The 18,106-nt window shown below is 35.4% G+C and overlaps 1 protein-coding gene across 2 annotated transcripts in view; it reads left to right on the forward strand.

Moving 5' to 3' along the window:
* The window catches only part of PUM3 (pumilio RNA binding family member 3), a 37,770-nt gene extending 23,100 nt beyond the window's left edge, over positions 1 to 14,670 (forward strand). Inside the window, exons 12-18 of one of the 2 annotated variants that reach the window (XM_044657044.1) lie at positions 1,174 to 1,227; positions 5,565 to 5,645; positions 6,345 to 6,487; positions 7,522 to 7,744; positions 8,778 to 8,865; positions 12,168 to 12,258; positions 14,403 to 14,669. In XM_044657044.1, coding sequence (XP_044512979.1) covers positions 1,174 to 1,227; positions 5,565 to 5,645; positions 6,345 to 6,487; positions 7,522 to 7,744; positions 8,778 to 8,865; positions 12,168 to 12,258; positions 14,403 to 14,535 — 813 coding nt within the window. In that variant the 3' untranslated portion in view covers positions 14,536 to 14,669. Of the gene's footprint in view, positions 1 to 1,173; positions 1,228 to 5,564; positions 5,646 to 6,344; positions 6,488 to 7,521; positions 7,745 to 8,777; positions 8,866 to 12,167; positions 12,259 to 14,402 lie in introns of both variants that reach the window. The other variant, XM_044657045.1, reaches the window with a different exon arrangement.
* Positions 14,671 to 18,106: the final 3,436 nt, after the last annotated feature.

Below are 18,106 nucleotides of genomic sequence, written 5' to 3' on the forward strand. Positions count from 1 at the left end.
TCACTTGACCTCCATTGCCTACCCTTACCATTCTTCTGCCTAGGAGCCAATACACAGAAGTTAAGGGTTTAAAAAAAAAAAAAAAAAAGAATCTTTTGCTTGATGTCTTATATGTTATTTACTTTATATTGTTTTGATCAGTGGCTGATAGCTTTTTTTTTTTTAAAACCCTTACCTTCTGTCTTAGAAACAATACTTTGTATTTAGTTCCAAGGCAGAAGAGTGGTAAGGGCTAGGCAGTGAAGTTTAAGTAACTTGCCCCAGGGTGGTCACATGGCTGAGATGTGTCTGAGGGCAGATTTGAATCCAGGACCTCTTGTCTCTTCCTTGCTGTCAATCCACTGAGCTACTTAACTGTCCCCAACAAATAGCTTTTAAAATGTAGAGATCTATTAAAACTTAAGTAAGTCTTAAGCATTACTTATTTCTAATTACCTCTAAATTCGGGGCCCATTATTTTATTTCACCATTGGATTTTTTTTAACTGTATTATCCAGAGAATTTTGGGTTTGTTCTTGGACATGTGATTCTAGCTATCAGGCTTGCCATCCATTTGCCTAAACCGGTTTACAGTTGCAGTAGCACTATAATTCCTGAACTAATAATCATAACTAATAAACAATCTCTGAACTAAAAACTGGGAGGAAAGGGTATGAGAGAAGATGAATAGTTAAAATAATGATATATCAGGCTAAACATTGATAGCCTGAGCTAATGAGTCTAAAAAGAAATCCAAGAATTTGGCCAGTAGTCTGTGGAAAGAATTATTGTTGTTTCCTTTTATTTAAGTTAAGACTATAACATTCAATTAGAAATTACTTCTAGTTCTTAGACTGTTTGAAACATGTTTTGGCTAGCTCCAGAAATGGTTTTATAGTAACTTGAATGTGTTGTCTTTTTTCCCCCCCATATTTCCAAATTTTAGAAAAACCTAAAATAGTCTTTATTTGATGGGATAGTAATTGGCAACCGTGTATTATTATCTTATTGCGAATTTCAATTTTATTATTCTGGATCCATATGTGTCTGACTTTAGGATCCAAATGTAGATGCATTATTTACATTCGTTAAGATGAACTTCATGTGAGAAATTGGTAAATGAGAAAATAAAATAATGTAAATTAGGGAAAATACTGTTTTATTAGATTCACTGAAAGATTTTTCTTTTTACAGGACAGAAAAGTTATTATTAAAACAATGAAGACTTATGTTGAAAAAGTAGCTAATGTAAGTAAAATAAAATTCATACATTGCTGATCATTGTCGATTAAGAGAGAGACTGTTTACCTTTACAGCATTTGCTTGAAATAAATTCTACTTATGATTATGAAATTACATTACTGATCAGAAAGGTGTTTGTTCTGAACTCACAAATTTACTTAATGTAATTAATATGCACATACACATCAGGATCTGGGGTGCATGGTTGGTCTCAAATATTTTTTTCTGAATCTGATTGTAACCATTTTGAGGGGAAAAGATTTATATAAATACTTTTTAGTAATCAATTATCATAAAGAGGAAATAAGCATTTATTAAATGTCTGCTATGTAGTAAGTGCTTTACAAAACCTGATTTCAATAAGAAATATGATAAATTTATTGTGACAGATGATATCAATACTTTGTGATAGAAATGATGACTGAGCTTCCATTTTTCTTTTGTTTGTCATTTCGAATGTCTACACAAGTGCTTTTGAGATATCCTGTCTTAAGTGGGTTTTATGTGAAGCTTTCTCTATTCTCTATTATTTCTGTTCTATGAAACAAGACTACTCATAATCTCTCGCCATTCTTCTCCTGCGATTTTATTGGTATATAACTAACTCCTGATGAGGAAACACCTTCTTCCAATGCAGATTAGCATTCACTGTGCAACTTAACATTAACAGTTACCTCTGTGGCTCTTAAAATAACTGACTTTACTCAAGGTCACTCAACTAATAGGTTTGCTAAATGAACCAAGCTGTTTCAGATTCTATTCACCACACCATCTCTGTTCTCCAAACTTTTTGCAAATGAGTTTATAGTTTAAAATAACATTTACCTCTACTGCCATAGTGCCAAGACAGTCAAGTTTTTCTTTACTAAAGTGGTTTCTTGTCTTTTATGACTAACTCATTATGATCATTGCTTTATGTTAGTGATTCCCAAAGTGGGCGCCACCTCCCCCTGGTGAGTGCTGCAGCGATCCAGGGGAGGCGGTGATGGCCACAGGTACATTTGGGGGCGGTGAATAACTGTAAGGGGGCGGTGATAGTATAAAAGTAAGTAAGCTAAGCAATATTTTTTCTGGAAAGGGGGCAGTAGGCCAAAAAAGTTTGGGAACCACTGCTTTATTTCAAGCTAAAATACTGGAATTTGATCATCTGATTCAATGTCTTATTCATTTCCCATTTTTTATCATCAATAGTTTTTTAATATATTGTGTTGGAGTTGTTGATTAATGTTTGTTATCCTCTCAATTTGGTATTGATTTTCATCTCAACTTTCCTATCTGATAAGATAGCGTTGGTTTTTTTTCCATGTTATTTGTTGCTTACCATTTCTAACATTATGAATCTCCTCCTCAGTTCAGCAAACATCTATAAGTATCTACTTTATCCTAGAGGCTAGAGTACAAAGACAAAAAAGGGGATAGTCTGCTTTTAAGAAGCTCACGTTCTGTTAGGGGATAGAGCATGTATAGAAATAAATTCATGGTAATTCAATGAGGAGAAAAACTCACTAGGGACTCGGAACATTTCATAGGGAGGTAGCACCTGAATTGGCCCTTGAGAATCTGTAGAGGCAGAAATGAGAAGGTAATACATTCAAGGATTGGGAGACAACTTTTATGAAAGTATGAATTTAGGAGATAGAATTTGAGATCAAAGAAATCAATTTTCCGGTTTAATTGGAAGTTAACATTTCCTTTATGCATAAATGACAAGAGACAGGGAGTTTAGAAAAGGAATTCTCTCTAAGCTTACGATGGACTGTGTAAGATGTATTATTGAGTATTCTAGGATGACAATTTTGTTACTATTCTGAAAAATAAATTTAGAACTCTATGTTATAGGACTATATACACCTACATACATATATGTTTTTTCCATAAATAATTTGTCCACAACTATCATATAAGCTTGATGAGCTTTTTCAGTGTTACCACCTTCACTTTGTCAATTCTCTTGAAAGTTAGTAGAAAACCTATTACAGGATGAATACTTTAGAATAAGAGGCATTTATTTGACTTTTCAAAGTAGTGTGCAATTTTATACTTAATTTATCATCTGAGAAGGCATTTCATTTAACTAAATGTTGGGGATTCATATCTTTACTGATCCAGAATCATCGTTATGAGCACTTTGATGAAAAACACAGTATTGTAACCTTCAGTGGTTACTAAGGAGCATAAAACTATAACTTCTACAGTATATGAGTCCAAACCATTTTGAACTTAGGTCTGCTTTTTAGTTTCTATCTCCACAGTTATTTTTATTGAGCATCATTTCTCCATAATATTAGTTTGCCCCTTATCTCTCCTCCTTTCCACTTACTCATTTGCTATAGGCTAGCAAATCAAATAACCAATATTTTTAGAATATTCTATAACAATAAAAAGTTTGAGATTTTTGGTGAGTGTTGGAGGTCAGGGAATTAAGACCATTTACTGAGCTAGAGAAATTTTGACCTTGCATCAGTTAGAGGAGTACCAACATTGATGAAAATCAGAGATTCTTCAAATAGTAGCTGTCCTATCTCCTTACATTATTTTTGTAGTTGTTGTTCATTCAGTCATGTGCAACTCTATGTGAGACCACAGAGAGTTCATGGGGTTTTCTTGACCAAGATACTAGAGTGATTTGCTATTTCCTTCTCTAATATGTCCCTGTTTTATAGATGAGGAACTGAGACAAATAGTGGTTTAAGTGACTTACCCAAGGTCACACAGCTATTAAGTGTGTCTGAGACCAGCTTTGAACTCGGGTCTTCCTAACTCCAGATCTGATGCACTGTCCACTTGTACCACCTACCTTCCCCATCTCCACAGGTTATATAAAAGAATAGTTAAAGTTGGACACAGGTTTTTTTATTGTATCACACATTCTAGTAAGTTTTTGTTTGTTTTTGTCTTTTAATTTTATTAAAGTAACCGATTAAGTTTACCTGGGGAAAAGGAATAAATTGTTGCAATAAAGTGACAATATGAGGTGATTTCCCATGAATAAAATTTGAGAACGTTTTTGCATAGGTTTGAGAACAGTCTCTTCTGGTCGCTTTTAACCTATTGGCTTTCAGTTATTTGTGTCAGGGAGATAAGTGATTTCTGAATAAACAAGATACCACTGTCTATATGAATTGCATAAATATATATATATGCATGTATGGATAATGTTTTTTTTTAAAGCACTCTAAAAATATATCCATATTTCCAAAGTGAATGTTTTCCTTCACAATATTTACCACATTCTACTGCCATTCAAACAAGAAAAACTGACTTTTTTTACTTGAAGGTCTTTTTATCTGCAGTTAAAGATATTGTTCACCAGACGTTACTCTGGTTGATCAGCTATTTGAAAAAATAGGATCCATCATATGACAAATACATATCCCTAGACTGTGGTCTAGGTCTTACAAAACAGCTCCAAAAATGGAATCCCAAGCACATTTTAAACAATGATTGATTCTTTGGTTAAAATGTCACCCATGGTACCTATTTGCAAGGATACAAGTTTTCATTTTCATTTCTTTAGAGTCATAACCCATATAGCAGTGATGGCAAACCTTTGGGAGATGCAGTGCCGGGCCCTGCCCCCACCCCCTCACCCCACATGGGAGGGAGGAAGTGCTCCCATTGGGCTCCTGGACAGAGGGGTGGATGAAATGAGGAATGTCCTCAGCGAGTGTGGAGAGGAGGAGGGGAGTGACCTGAGTGCTCTGCTCCCCTCCAGCTCTGCTGCCTGTAAGCCCCCCTATCCTCCCTCCTGTGTGCTCCCATTGGACTGCTAGACAGGTGGGGGATGTGAAAAAATGCCATTGAGTATGGTGGAGAGGGTGGAGGAGAGCTGCTCTACCCAAGACCCTCTGCCTTTCTAGTATTGAATTGGGTTGGGGAGGGGACATCTTTGGCATGCGTGCCATAGATTCGCCATCATTGCCATATAGAATTCAGGAGGCTAATTTTGTTTGTTAGTTAATAAGCGACAATGTCACTGTCAGAATAGCCATTTTAATTATTAAATGGAGGGTATTTGACAGAGTGGTACAGTGGAAAATATACTGGATTGGGAATCTGAAGGCTTCAATTTAAATCCATGCTCTGCCACTTCTCCTTCCTGAGACTTATTTTTCAAGGTTATGGGGAGGGGGAGTTTGAATCCTAGCAATAAATCTGTGATGCTACTAATATTGCCTGCAGAAAGTAATTATTTAGGCTTATTCAGTCATTTGATCCATCTTAACTGCTTGATGCATATTATGTAGTTGAAATAAGTTGTCATCATTAATTACATTTATAAATCAATGGACTAATAAGAGAAAATGCATTTTTAACCTTTATTAATTTTTCTTTTTTTGCAGGGAGAATATTCTCATTTAGTTTTGCTGGCAGCATTTGATTGTGTTGATGATACAAAGCTTGTCAAGCAAATAGTTATGTCGGTGAGTAATAGAGCTCCTTAAGAATTTAAAGTTTACATTTTAAATTTAACAAATAGAAAAAGCTGCACATTTGCAGATACAAACTAGAAAGCAAGATAGATATAAAACCATAGATTTCTCTTCCATATGATAACTTATCTTTTCACATATATAATTCTGTATCCTATTTTTGGCATCACTATTGCTAACCTCTCCTTTTCCCTCCACTTTAGAAACAAACAAAAACCTTTTTGTTAACATTTTTTTGGTAATAATTCCTTTATGATGATCCATTGCATCTATCTCAGTAGCCAAATTCTAGGAAAAATTCACTGTCTACTGCTGCATTTAAGTGAAGCTACAGATGAATGATATCTCATTGATAATGCCAACACTCTTAGTATCCTGGATAACTGTGACTTAAACAGTGGTTATAGTGAGTGAAGATTCTTTGATTTAAAAAATCCTTTGTGTGATTCAGCAAACCACAAGTTAATTGATTGTTCTGTAATAATTTTTACATAGTCCATGATTAGGGAATCCTGATTTTGTTTCATATATTTATTGAGGATTTAGGGAGAAAGGCCCAAGAGACATATCTATTTGATGAGGAAATAGATTTATTCTTTTCCTTTACTGTTAAAATCACAAGCAGACTATATATTCAGAACACAAACAAATTGATTGTCATTTGATTTTATTATTCGTGTATTCTTTTAGGAGATCATCAGTTCCCTGCCAGATATAGTGAACAATAAATATGGAAGAAAAGTTCTGTTGTATTTACTAAGCCCTAGGGATCCTGCACACCTTGTACCTGAAATCATTGAAATTCTACAGAAGGGTGATGGAAATGCACATAGGTAATTTGGGTAAATTTCTGTAGTCTGAATTTTTTTCCCCCCTCTTTACCTGTAGTGTCCAGATTTATTCTTCATTTTTTGAACTGGAATATGCTTATCAGCAGTTTTCTCTTAAATATACAAATATACAACTTTATTTAAGTTGTTGAATGGATTCTTAATGTCTTTAGGACAGATGTAAATATTTAGGTGGCATGGCTTCCATACAATAAATAATCTTTGGAGCAACTGTGTCCCCCAGGTACTTTATTCTTTTCACTCTACTTGTCTCCATTGAATTCCAAATGTTTTCAGAAAACCTAGACTATTCCCCTTTACCCATTATCTATACATTCTTGTATTCTCCCTAGTTCCTTATCAAGTTATTGATAGATAGGTTGTAAGAAAGAATGGAAACATTTGATTTTGCCTTATCTGGACATTTCATCTGGCTTCTTGTATCTACTCTGATGTTAACTTTGTTTGGCTCTATTCCCACATGCATTCTCCCCTAAGGGACAGCATATTCTAGATTTGCAGTCAAGAAGCTTGGGTTCAAATTCACCACCTGTGTAACATTGTCCAAATCATTTAACCTCAGAGCCTGTGGTTTCTCTTCTCTAAAATGAAGACGTTAGATAATCTAGTCTCTAAGACTCCTGATTCTTACTCTGCTCCTCTGTTATACAAAGGAATCAGGAAAACAATAAAGGCAGCATAGATTAAAGAAGTGTGTGTCAGTCATTCAGAGAGTTAGAGAGAGATAGACAAACTTCTTTCCAAGTTAGTTTTTTAAAACTCAAAAGCAGAACATAGAAGGAAACTATTGATTGTACAAAATTGGGCTTTGATGAAGTCTTAGGAGGAAGAGTTATAACCTTTGTTTTCCTTTCAAAGATCATAAAGTTCCAGGCTTCTAACAATGTTCAAATTCACCTAATCTATTATATCCATGCAGGGTTGTCAAGATGCAAACTCAAATTCTTTTTGAGTGTATTACCCAAAGCAAAGGAACTTATTAAGACCACTCTCTCCTGTGTTCTCTCTTCTGACAGTAAGAAAGACAGTATAATCCGCCGTAAGGAGCTCTTGGAGTCTATTTCTCCAGCCCTGTTAAGCTATATGCAGGAGCATGTCCAGAAATTGGTGACAGACAAGTCAATGTGTGTATTTGTGGTTAATGTCCTCGGATCTGCTATTGGAGATATTCAGCCTGCTTTGAATACAATTGCAAAATTAGCTACTCCTGAAATGATCCCTGGTGGCAAGGATGGAGAGGTAATTCATCAAAATTATGAAACAGTCTTAAGAGATTTACTTGATTTGAGAAAACCCAAATCAGCTGAAATCAGTACAATATGACAAATTCCCTTAAGGTTATAACACTTTCTTTTTTAAACTGACCTCTTATTAGGCAGGATTTAACGGAGAACAATGTATTACAATCTTCATTTGTAATATCACATACACCCTCTACTCTGATATTCCCACCATTCTGGTACAGGCCCTCATTGCCCTGCACCTGGATTATTGCAATAATCTGCAGATTTGTCTCTGCCACAAGACTCCACACTCCAATTCATCTTCCAATTTGGTGTTCAAAGGCATTCCACAACCTTTCCCCTGTGTCTCTTCCTTTCCAGTCTTATACTCTATACCCTTCTATGTACTCTGATTTAGTTATACTGGCCTTCTTATGATACTTATACTTACAGTGGCTATCACCAGATCCTCTTGCTCTACCAATTGCTGGGCATTTTCTCTGACTGTCCCTCTTTCCCCTAGTGTGCTCTCCTTCCTCATCTCCACCTACCAACTTGTCTTCCTTCAAGTCCTGGCTAAAGCCTACCTTCCTCCAGAAACTTTTCCAGATACCTCTTGATTCTAATGCCCTCCTAGTCTTTATTATTTTTACTTTATCTGGTATATAGATTGATTGTACAAAATTATGTTATCTCTCCCTTAGTTTCCACTCCTTGAGAGCATGGACTGTCCTTTGCCTGTCTTTGAATAGCTAGCACTTAGCACAGTGCCTATCACATAGTAGGTGCTTAATAAATGCTTTTATTCACTGTTAGTGTAATTTTTTAATGTTATTGTATAGTGGTTCCTACAAAACACCAAGAATACTTTAGAGTACATATTTGTGTTCCCAGAAGTACATAACTACTTTATGATAAGTTACCTCCAAACAAGGATACATGGATACACCCTTATTCTACATTGTTACAGTTCAGTTAGTGCTGATCCATAAGCCAAAACATGGCTGAAAACCATTTGTTATGTTAATAATTTTTTTATTTCTTCATAGTTCCACATGGCAGAACATCCAGCTGGACATCTAGTTCTGAAATGGTTATTAGAACAAGATGAAAAAATGAAAGAAAATGGAAAAGACGGTAAGCTATGAAAATTGAACTTGGTAACTGTGAAAATTCAGCAATTTCTAGTATCTTTGGTAATGTGAATTCAAATGATTAGAGATTGAGGAGTAGTGTCAGGAGCAAGTCATGGGGTTCTTTTGTGACTGTAAAATGTAGAATTATTCTCCAGTATTCTTTTTCAGTTGAACTACACTGTTTAATCCCACATGTCTGACCAAATGAAAAGTGTTCTACTATACTCTTTGAGAAAAACAAATCTAGTAGCAAGTTAATTATTTTAGGTGACTACTTTTATATCTATAATTTTGATCCAAGAATAGCACATTTAAAATATATTCCTCAGTTGCCCATTTATTTAGTAATAGAAGATTAAAGACAATCTGTGAATATGCCATGAGTATGACTCAAGTTGAAATATTGATGATTTTATATGCTATGCACTAAATTTTTTAGTTCTTTTAACCAATCTTTAGGTATATGACCTCATACATTTGATCTCCTGGACATGCTTCAGTTTTTTGTTGTCCTTCTATAAATTTAGCAACTAGAATAGAACAGAATATTACATATGTACATATTACATGACTAAAATAAAATATAGCAAGTCTCTTCTCATTTCATATTCTTTGCATTGAATTTTCAGAACTCCACAACCTTCACAGTTTTCACGTGATCTGCTGTCTATCCACATCTCCCTTACCCTGTACTTATAGAATCATCTTTTTTCAGATGAATTAAAATTCAGCTGAATAAATTAAAGTTGCCACTAAATTTCATCTTCCAATTCATCTTCTTTTGATTATCAGGGTTCATTTTTTTGGAATTAGAGTTTATTGTATCAAATTTTTAGCTAAATCTCCCAGCTCTGTTCCATCTGTAGATTGAGAAGTATTTCATTTATGGCTTTCTCCAAAGCATAAATAAAAATGCCTCACAGTGAAGAGGACATGGTAGCAAGTAAGCTGTATGTAAGAAGACTGGAAGTAGTCCAGGTTACAAAGGACTTTAAAAGTCAGACAGGATTTTTTATATTTGATCTTGGAGATAACAGAGAGCTACTGGTGTTGATTAAATAGGAAGTATGGAGAATATAACATGATAACAGAGTAGAAGATGGACTGTAGTGGGAAAAGACTTGCTGCAGACAGACCAATTAGCAACCTATGGAAATAGTTCAAGTATAAGATGAAGAGAGCCTATACCAGGGTGGTGGCAATATCAGAGGAGAAAAAGGGAGACATGAAGAGAAGATGTTACAAAAGTAAAAGGGACAGCATGAGGCAAATGATTGGGCATGGGCGAGGAGAAGTTGTGAGAAGAAGCAAGAAGTAAAGTATGATGCCTAGGTTATGAGCCTGAGTGACTCATAAAAGATGATGATACACTAGGCCAGTGATGGCGAACCTTTAGAGGGGAGGGTGATATCCTCAGCCATGTATCAAGAGGGGGAAGGAAGCAGCCTGGCCCCACCCCACTCTGGCTTTCTAGTAACAACTCTGGCAAACTCTGTGCTGGGGTGACAGCAGGTGTACCCACAGAGAGGACTCTGGCCACATGCCATAGGTTCTCCACCACAGCCCTAGAAAATAATAGGGAAATTAGAGAGGAGGATTTGTGGAGAAAGAAGATGAGTTCATCTTTAGTCATGTTGAGTTAAAGTTGTCTATGGGACATCTAGTTCCAGATGTCCAGAGGAAATGCTGAAGATCAGCAGAGATGTAAAGGGTGCATAAAGGCTACAGAGATGTCAGAAAGGATGAGGATTGAAAAAAGATCATTAGATTTGGCAATTAAGAGATTATTATAATTTTAGAGTAATCAATTTCAGTTGATTTTTGAAGCCAGACTTCAGAAATTAAGACTTAGCCTTATACTCTCCTAAATTTTATTTTAAGATTGTGACAATTAAAATTAACATACAGTAACTAGGTATTATATTTTAAAAGTTTTATTAATAACTAAAGTAAAAAAGTTACCTAATCCAGCCCGGATCACGAAAGAAGAGAGCGAAATGGAGGAGTTACAGAGCTGATAAACAATACAAGACCACACAGTGTGGTGGAGAGATTAAAAGGAATTCTAGGAAATAACAGAAAGACTTCTGGGGGATGAAGTCCATTATACAAAATTCTAATTAATACAAGATGAATGAGTTCTGAAGATGTATCCAGAAAGTATAGTGAATCAAATGAATTAGAAGCATATTTGTTTTGATTTCATCATTTCAGAATGTCTTCATCTTAAGTTCAATGTCCATCTAGCCTATACACCAATACCAATGAAATTTTCCTTTAAGTGCAAATCCAACTTAGCTCCTCTAAGTCAACTCCAGGATAAAAAATAAACTGTTTAGCTTTTAAAACCCTTTATAGCCTGACTTCATCCTGCCTTTTCTATTTTCATCAGACATTAATCTCCCTCTTCCCCTGAGATCCAGATTAATTTGTCTTTTATTTTTCTCCTATATATCCTCCATCACATGTCTCTCTGCCTTTGCAATAGCTATCTTCTCCCTGGATTGCACTTCTCTTTACCTCAGCCCCATAGATACCCTCTCTTTAAGACAAATCTCAAACACCATCTAAAAGATGAAATGTTTACTGATTCCCTTCTCCCAATTGTTAGTGTCCTCCCTCCCAAACAGTCTTGTAGTAGATTACTTTTTATTTCTTTGTATTTTTTCACTCTCTTTTGTGTATATTACAACTAATTGTTCCTTCCATTAGAACAGTGGTTCCCAAACTTTTGGCCTACTGCTCCCTTTCCAGAAAAAATATTACTTAGCTTACTTACTTTTATACTATCACCACCCCCTTACAGTTATTCACTGCCCCCAAATGCACCTGTGGCCATCACTGCATCCACTCCCCTCCCCCCACCTCACCCCCGGCACCCACGGGGCGGGGGGGAGCAGTGGTGCCCACTTTGGGAATCACTGCATTAGTACATAAGATTTTTGTAAGTAGGAACTGTTCGTTCTTTTATTGGTGTCCTCAGAACCTAGCATAAAGCCTGCCACATAGTAGTCATTTAATAAATAATTCTTTATACTGGGTCAAACTATCAAACAAATAACTTAAAAAATGCAAATGAGCCCTGTTTTATATCTATAAGGGTTCTGTATACTTCAGTTAGACATGCTTATTTGCGTCTTACATTCGACTTAAAAGTTGAAGCATATATCCCAAACATTACCAATATTAAGTAGTGATGCTGAAAGTACCTAAGAGGTTCATTGTAATTAACTTGCAGTTGAGGGTTTTTTTGTAGATTTTTCTTTCGATAAAATTTTCTGGCTAATTTTAATTATCTCATAGGTTCTTTTGCAAAAACATTGGTAGAGCATGTTGGTGTCAAGAAATTGAAGTCCTGGGCTGGGATAAATCGGGGTGCTATTATTCTTTCTCGGTAAGTATTATCTCTTGGGATCTATCTTGGTCCACAAAGCTTAATTCTATTCTTAGTGGCATATTCTTTTTCATGTTAATGAGAAAATGCACACATGCATGCAAATGTACAAATAGATACTTGTTTTCTACTGATAGTTTTAAACTTTTATATACTAAGCTGAATGGTTAACAAAGGCTCCATTCCCACAAATGCAAGCCAAACCTCCACACTAGATGCTTCTTTCAAGGTATTAATGACATTTATCTTGCATATTAGAAAACAAGGATGGAGATGAAGGATTCATTTCTTTTTAAGAAATAGAAAATCATAACTGAAATAAAAACTAGTCCAAATTTATGCCTTTTACATACTATGCATTGAGTTTTTTAAGGTAGAGGTTACATAAAATTCAATTAGTTATTTAAGCCATATCAAGTCTTATGTTGAACATGTATTTGAAATAAGTAACAACTAAACAAAGCTCTTTTCCTATTCAGTTTGATTTTTATAACAGTAGCTGTGAATTTTGTTTCAATAAGTTATTGGAATTTTTAAATAGATGTCATGTGGAGGCTGGGTTTTCTGAACTCCACATATACTGTTTATTAAATTATTTCATCTGGATTGCTCTTTTTTTCTCTCTCTCTATTTTTCCTTCAACACACATTTTGTCCTCTTGACCCTGTCTTATATTGATGGCCTTTAAGTTATGAGCATATCTATATAACAGGTCAGGTTCTCCAAATCTGTGTATATATAGCTATCTGATATCTAGTCTATTTAATATATGAAATGTAGCAGAAATACTCATGTGGATTTTGTCAGATTATAAAATCTTAAAGGGTAAGGGCCTATGTTGAACACAATTAAATTCCTATTTTCTTGTTGCTATCTTTTTTCTTTGGAACTTAGCCTCATCTCCTTTATTCACCTCTCTTTCCCTAGAGCAATTGTCTACCAATTTTGAGGTATGTTTAGTCTGCTCTTAACTGACCCTTTATTATCTGAGATATCAACTATATAGTTCCTTAGTTACCATATCAGATGTTCTATGGCTCCATTTTAGGTCAGTTGCCTTGCCTTTTGGCCATATAGCTGTGCATCTCTTAGCTTCTTTTTTTCCTGATTTTCAACTTAATATTAATTTTATTATACCTCAGGTAAATATTTTACATTTTTTGAGGAATCTAAAAATAGACTATATCCTATTCTTAGTAAGGTCAAAGACTTGGGAAGACACTAAGACTTGACAGTTTATTCCTTACACTTGACTTTCCAAAGTGATTAAAAATACACTAAATTTAGGGAAATCGAGTATTTTTAAATTATTATGCAAAAATCTAGAGAGTACTGAAAATTCAGAAGCTAATATTCTATTGGTCAGGTACCCTTTAGCTTCTTCCTACAGAAAAATAGAGGTATTGATGCAGTCAAAGGGTTCTAGTGCCTCATAGCAGCCACACATTGTAGTACAGTGATACAGAAAGACAGAATCATTTTTCATTAGTCAAAGCTCAGAGGGAAAAAAACTATCTCTTCAGGATGTGCCCCCTGGTTTCTTCCCATTCCAAGCCCCTTACTTGGCATTTATGCCTATTTGTTGATTTACCATTCATTCAGAAAGTATATCCATAGTCATATGACACTTTACACAACACCACAGTATTTTAGAAAAAAGGCTTTTCTTTTGTGCTGAAAAAGCAGTAAAGGAGACAAGACAGAATATGTGAAAATAAGTCTCAACTTCTAACTATATATATGGGCAACATGTCTAAGTGGAGACCCTGAAAATAGCTTTGCTTGAACACTTTGTCCAAAATATATATATATATATATATATATATATATATATATGTGGATATCTGAAGGGTACTATATTCATCTTTATTGAACTCTTAGCAATTTTTTAATGAACTCCAGAATAGCCACAGATCTAAAGTAGGAAAAGGTTCTGAACTAGATATCAAAACTAGAACCTATGGTTTGCAACACTTATGTGAACCTTGAGAAAGTCACTTAAATTCTCTGAACTTCAGTTTCCTCATGTATAAAATTGAAGGGGTTAGATTGAGTAACATCTCTAAAGTTCTGCCACAGGAATTTTGTCACTTGATCTAACGGAAGTTTGAAATTTCATTAATTTTTTTTTTCTCTTTATTTAGCCTCCTTCAAAGCCCTGATCCAGAAGTGACAAATAAAGTTAAATCTGGACTGAAAAGCCTCATCCCCACATTGGAAAAAGAGGAAAATACCAGCAAAGGCATCAGTGCTTTACTTGAAAAACTAAGAGCTTAGATGAGAAAAAATAATGAAGAATGAGAGTGAATCACTTTTCCTGATGATTTATGTGAAAGGATACCATCTGATTTGGTCTTTGGGAGGAGCCTTTTATATAATATATATAATATATAAATGTTTTTTGTAGAAATATCTATTTCTAAAATAAATAGTTTCTAAAATACAAATTGTCTTTCAGAGTTTTAGCTATCTTTTGTCTGTACCAGTTTTCAGAAATGTTATTTTTTTCGATTCATTTATGAATATAAATCCTGAGCATCTACCATTTTTGTAAGAGTTCATCGGGGATACAAAAGTGGTTTTTAATGCATGACCCTCCAGGTTTTCACAGTCTAACATAACAAAAAATACACTTTAGTACTTAATCAAAAGAGAAACATTAAGTTCTAGACATTACTGGGGATACAGTGATGGATAGAAATCAAACTCTGCCCTCAAGGAGTTGGCATTCTTTCAGAAACAGCTCGTATGTGTATAAATACAAAAGAAATACAAAGTATTTAAGAGAGGCACTAACAATTTGGGGAGGGGGCGGGGAAGGGAGGCTGGATGGAGTAAGGAGCAGGAAAAACATCTAGGGAAAAAAAGCCAGGCATCCTGTGAATTGGCACAGTGAGGAGAGCACATTTCAGACATGGTAGACACCAGGGTGAAGGCAAAGAGATGGGCATTGTCTTGTTTTGAAGGAGCAGCATCAAGGCCATTATAACTGACATGAAAAGAAATACATAATAAGCTTGAAAAGGTAAATTAAAGTTAGGCTGTGAAGAGCTTTAATGCCAGAGATCATCTCATTCATCCCTTTCACCTTAAATTCCAGGGCCAAGTTGTCTAATTCTGCATCTGGTGTCACAAAGTATGAATAGGTATAAGACCAGGAAAGCACATCACCTAGTTGGCATTTAACTGTTTAATAATCATATCACATTAGCCTTCAGAGGAGGAAGAGACTGAACTGGAATTGGTAGCAAAGATTTCATGGAAATAGAGGCAGGAAGTCAACTTGAGCTAAGCTTTGACTTTGGAGAGGGTGGTGACGGTAGTCATTGTTAGGGGAAGAAATAATGTGTACAGGGGCGAACATTCCAGGTGGGATCAATATTTTAAAGCCAGAAGGAACCTTAGAAGTCACCACCTTTTGCAAATGAGGAAAGGCTGAGTGACTTGCCCTATGTCATAATATGGCAGAGCCAGAATTGGGAGTCCAGGTCCTCTGACTTGACTCCAGTATGTACCACTCTAGGTGGTAAGAACCAACATCACTGGAAAGGAGGATTTATGTCACATGGAATGGATAGTATCTGAGGAGATGTTTATGACCCATTTTTAAATATCCTGGTAGAGCCTCCCTAAACCCATTGTTAAAGGTCTAAGCTTTGTCATGGGATGATAATGGTGATACTAACATCCTATGCTTATATAGAGTGATTTTTTTTTTTTTTTGCAGAGGACTTTGTACACAAAACTATAAAAGGCACAGTTATAGATTTTAGACATCTCTACAATGGTAAAAGATTTTTATCCATAAGTGTCAGGAAGATAGACCCCTACCCTCTTCTACCTAATTGGATTTTAGTGATGGTGATAGGTTTAAGATATTGTGATTCTAAAGTGATTAGTATAATTCCATTATTATCTTAATTGCAATTAGTAGAATTTATGATTTTTTTTATAAGGATTTCTAACTAAAGCATAAAACTGCTATTGAGGGGATTTTCAATCCCTCCCTAAGTTTGCACTTCTCCTCCCTCCCCAGATCAGATGAGTCTGAGGTAATGGTCATCACTATTCTCTAAATAAAGGTATTGTCTTGTGATTTGATCTTTCTACTAATATGGGTTTTCCAAACAGCTGTGTAGTTGGGTAACAGTTTCTAAGAAAGTCCTATATGATGCTGTGTCTTATGATATAAGTCATAAACCTTGTTTGGAAATGTTCACTTCATTACTATCCTATAAACCAGGTCTCTGCTGCTGGGCATTGTCTCTCACAAGGGTCCAACTATGTAACATGTGCGAGATTCCGGTTTTATTTGAAGAGTTGGCCCTCTTCTAATAAAATTTAACTTTTTGCCTCGACTTGGAGAACTTTAATTGACTTTATTTACCTAAATTGTTTATATCAGGGCAGAGGATAATTTTTCCACAATGTAAGCTTGGAAACTGAGGTCTTAAATTATATCTTTATAATAAAATTAAAATATACTATCGGGAAATTCTCAATAAATGTTTAGATACCAGGCACCTACTATTCAGTGCACAATGCTAGGAGTTGAAGATATAAGACCAAATAAAAGCTCTTTCCCTCTACAGTTGAAGAACTAAGGAGACAACCCAAAGGCATGCAGGAGGAATGAGCAAATACAAGGCAAATGAGAAGACAGAAGAAGTGAGGAGAGAGCACTTTCCAGAAATGCCTTAGGAAAAGACATGACAAGCAAAATACTGACCTTGGAAGAAAGGATGTATGAAGGTGAATAATGTGGAATCTTAAAAAGTAGGTTGAAAGGTAGTATGGAATAGTGAATAGAATACAGTTTGGAGTTGAGAAACTTTGGTTTCAAATCTTACATCAGGAAACTATACTGTTTATAGGTTCAGTGGGAAATCAGCTACAATTTATTCATCTCTAAAATGGGGGTAGCACTCTCAGCAATACAATGATCCAGGACAATTCTGAGGACTTATGACAAAGAATACTATCCACCTTCAGAGAAAGAATTGTTAAAAGTTGGAATGCAGATCAAAGCATAAAACTTTTCATTTTATTTGGGTTTTTGTTTCAGAGTTTTAATTTTATAAGTATTATCTTACAAAAATGATAAATATGGAAATACGTTTTACATGGTAATACATGTATAACCTAGATCAAATTGCTTATCAACTCCAGGAGGGAGGAAGGAAAGGAAGGAGGAAGACAAGTTGCATGATAAAACTTCAGATAATTTGTGTTGAAATTTATTACATGGGGGCAGCTGGGTGGCTCAGTGGATTGAGAGTCAGGCCCAGAGTCTGGAGGTCCTAGGTTCAAATCTGCCCTCACACTTCCTAACTGGGTGACCCGGGGCAAGTTACTTGACCCTCATTGCCTAGCCCTCACCACTCTTCTGCCTTAGAACCAATACACAGTATTGATTCTAAGATGGAAAGTAAGGGTTTAAAAAAAAAAAAAAGCCTACTGATCTTTCTAGGAACTGAATCTCCTGCAGTTGGTCTTTTTTGCCCTGCCCACCTAGAAATGGTTTCTCCTTCCAAGTCCCATAGCTTGGGGTATGTATACTTCTCTATTTAGTTTTTTTGTACCTCTGGCAAGAGAAAGAACTGTAGGAGTAGAAAAAATTTTTAATATATATTCCTACTATTGTGCTGAAAGGAATAATGAACTGGAGGAATTCCGTGTGAACTGGAACGACCTTCATTGATGCAGAGTGAAAGGAGCAGAACCAGAACGAGGAGAACATTATACACAGAGATAGACACACTGTGGCACAATCAAATGTAATGGACTTTTCTACTAGCAGCAATGCAATGATCCAGGACAATTCTGAGGGACTTAAGAGAAAGAATGC

Source organism: Gracilinanus agilis, chromosome 1 (genome assembly GCF_016433145.1).
Source record: "Gracilinanus agilis isolate LMUSP501 chromosome 1, AgileGrace, whole genome shotgun sequence".
NCBI lineage: Eukaryota > Metazoa > Chordata > Mammalia > Didelphimorphia > Didelphidae > Gracilinanus > Gracilinanus agilis.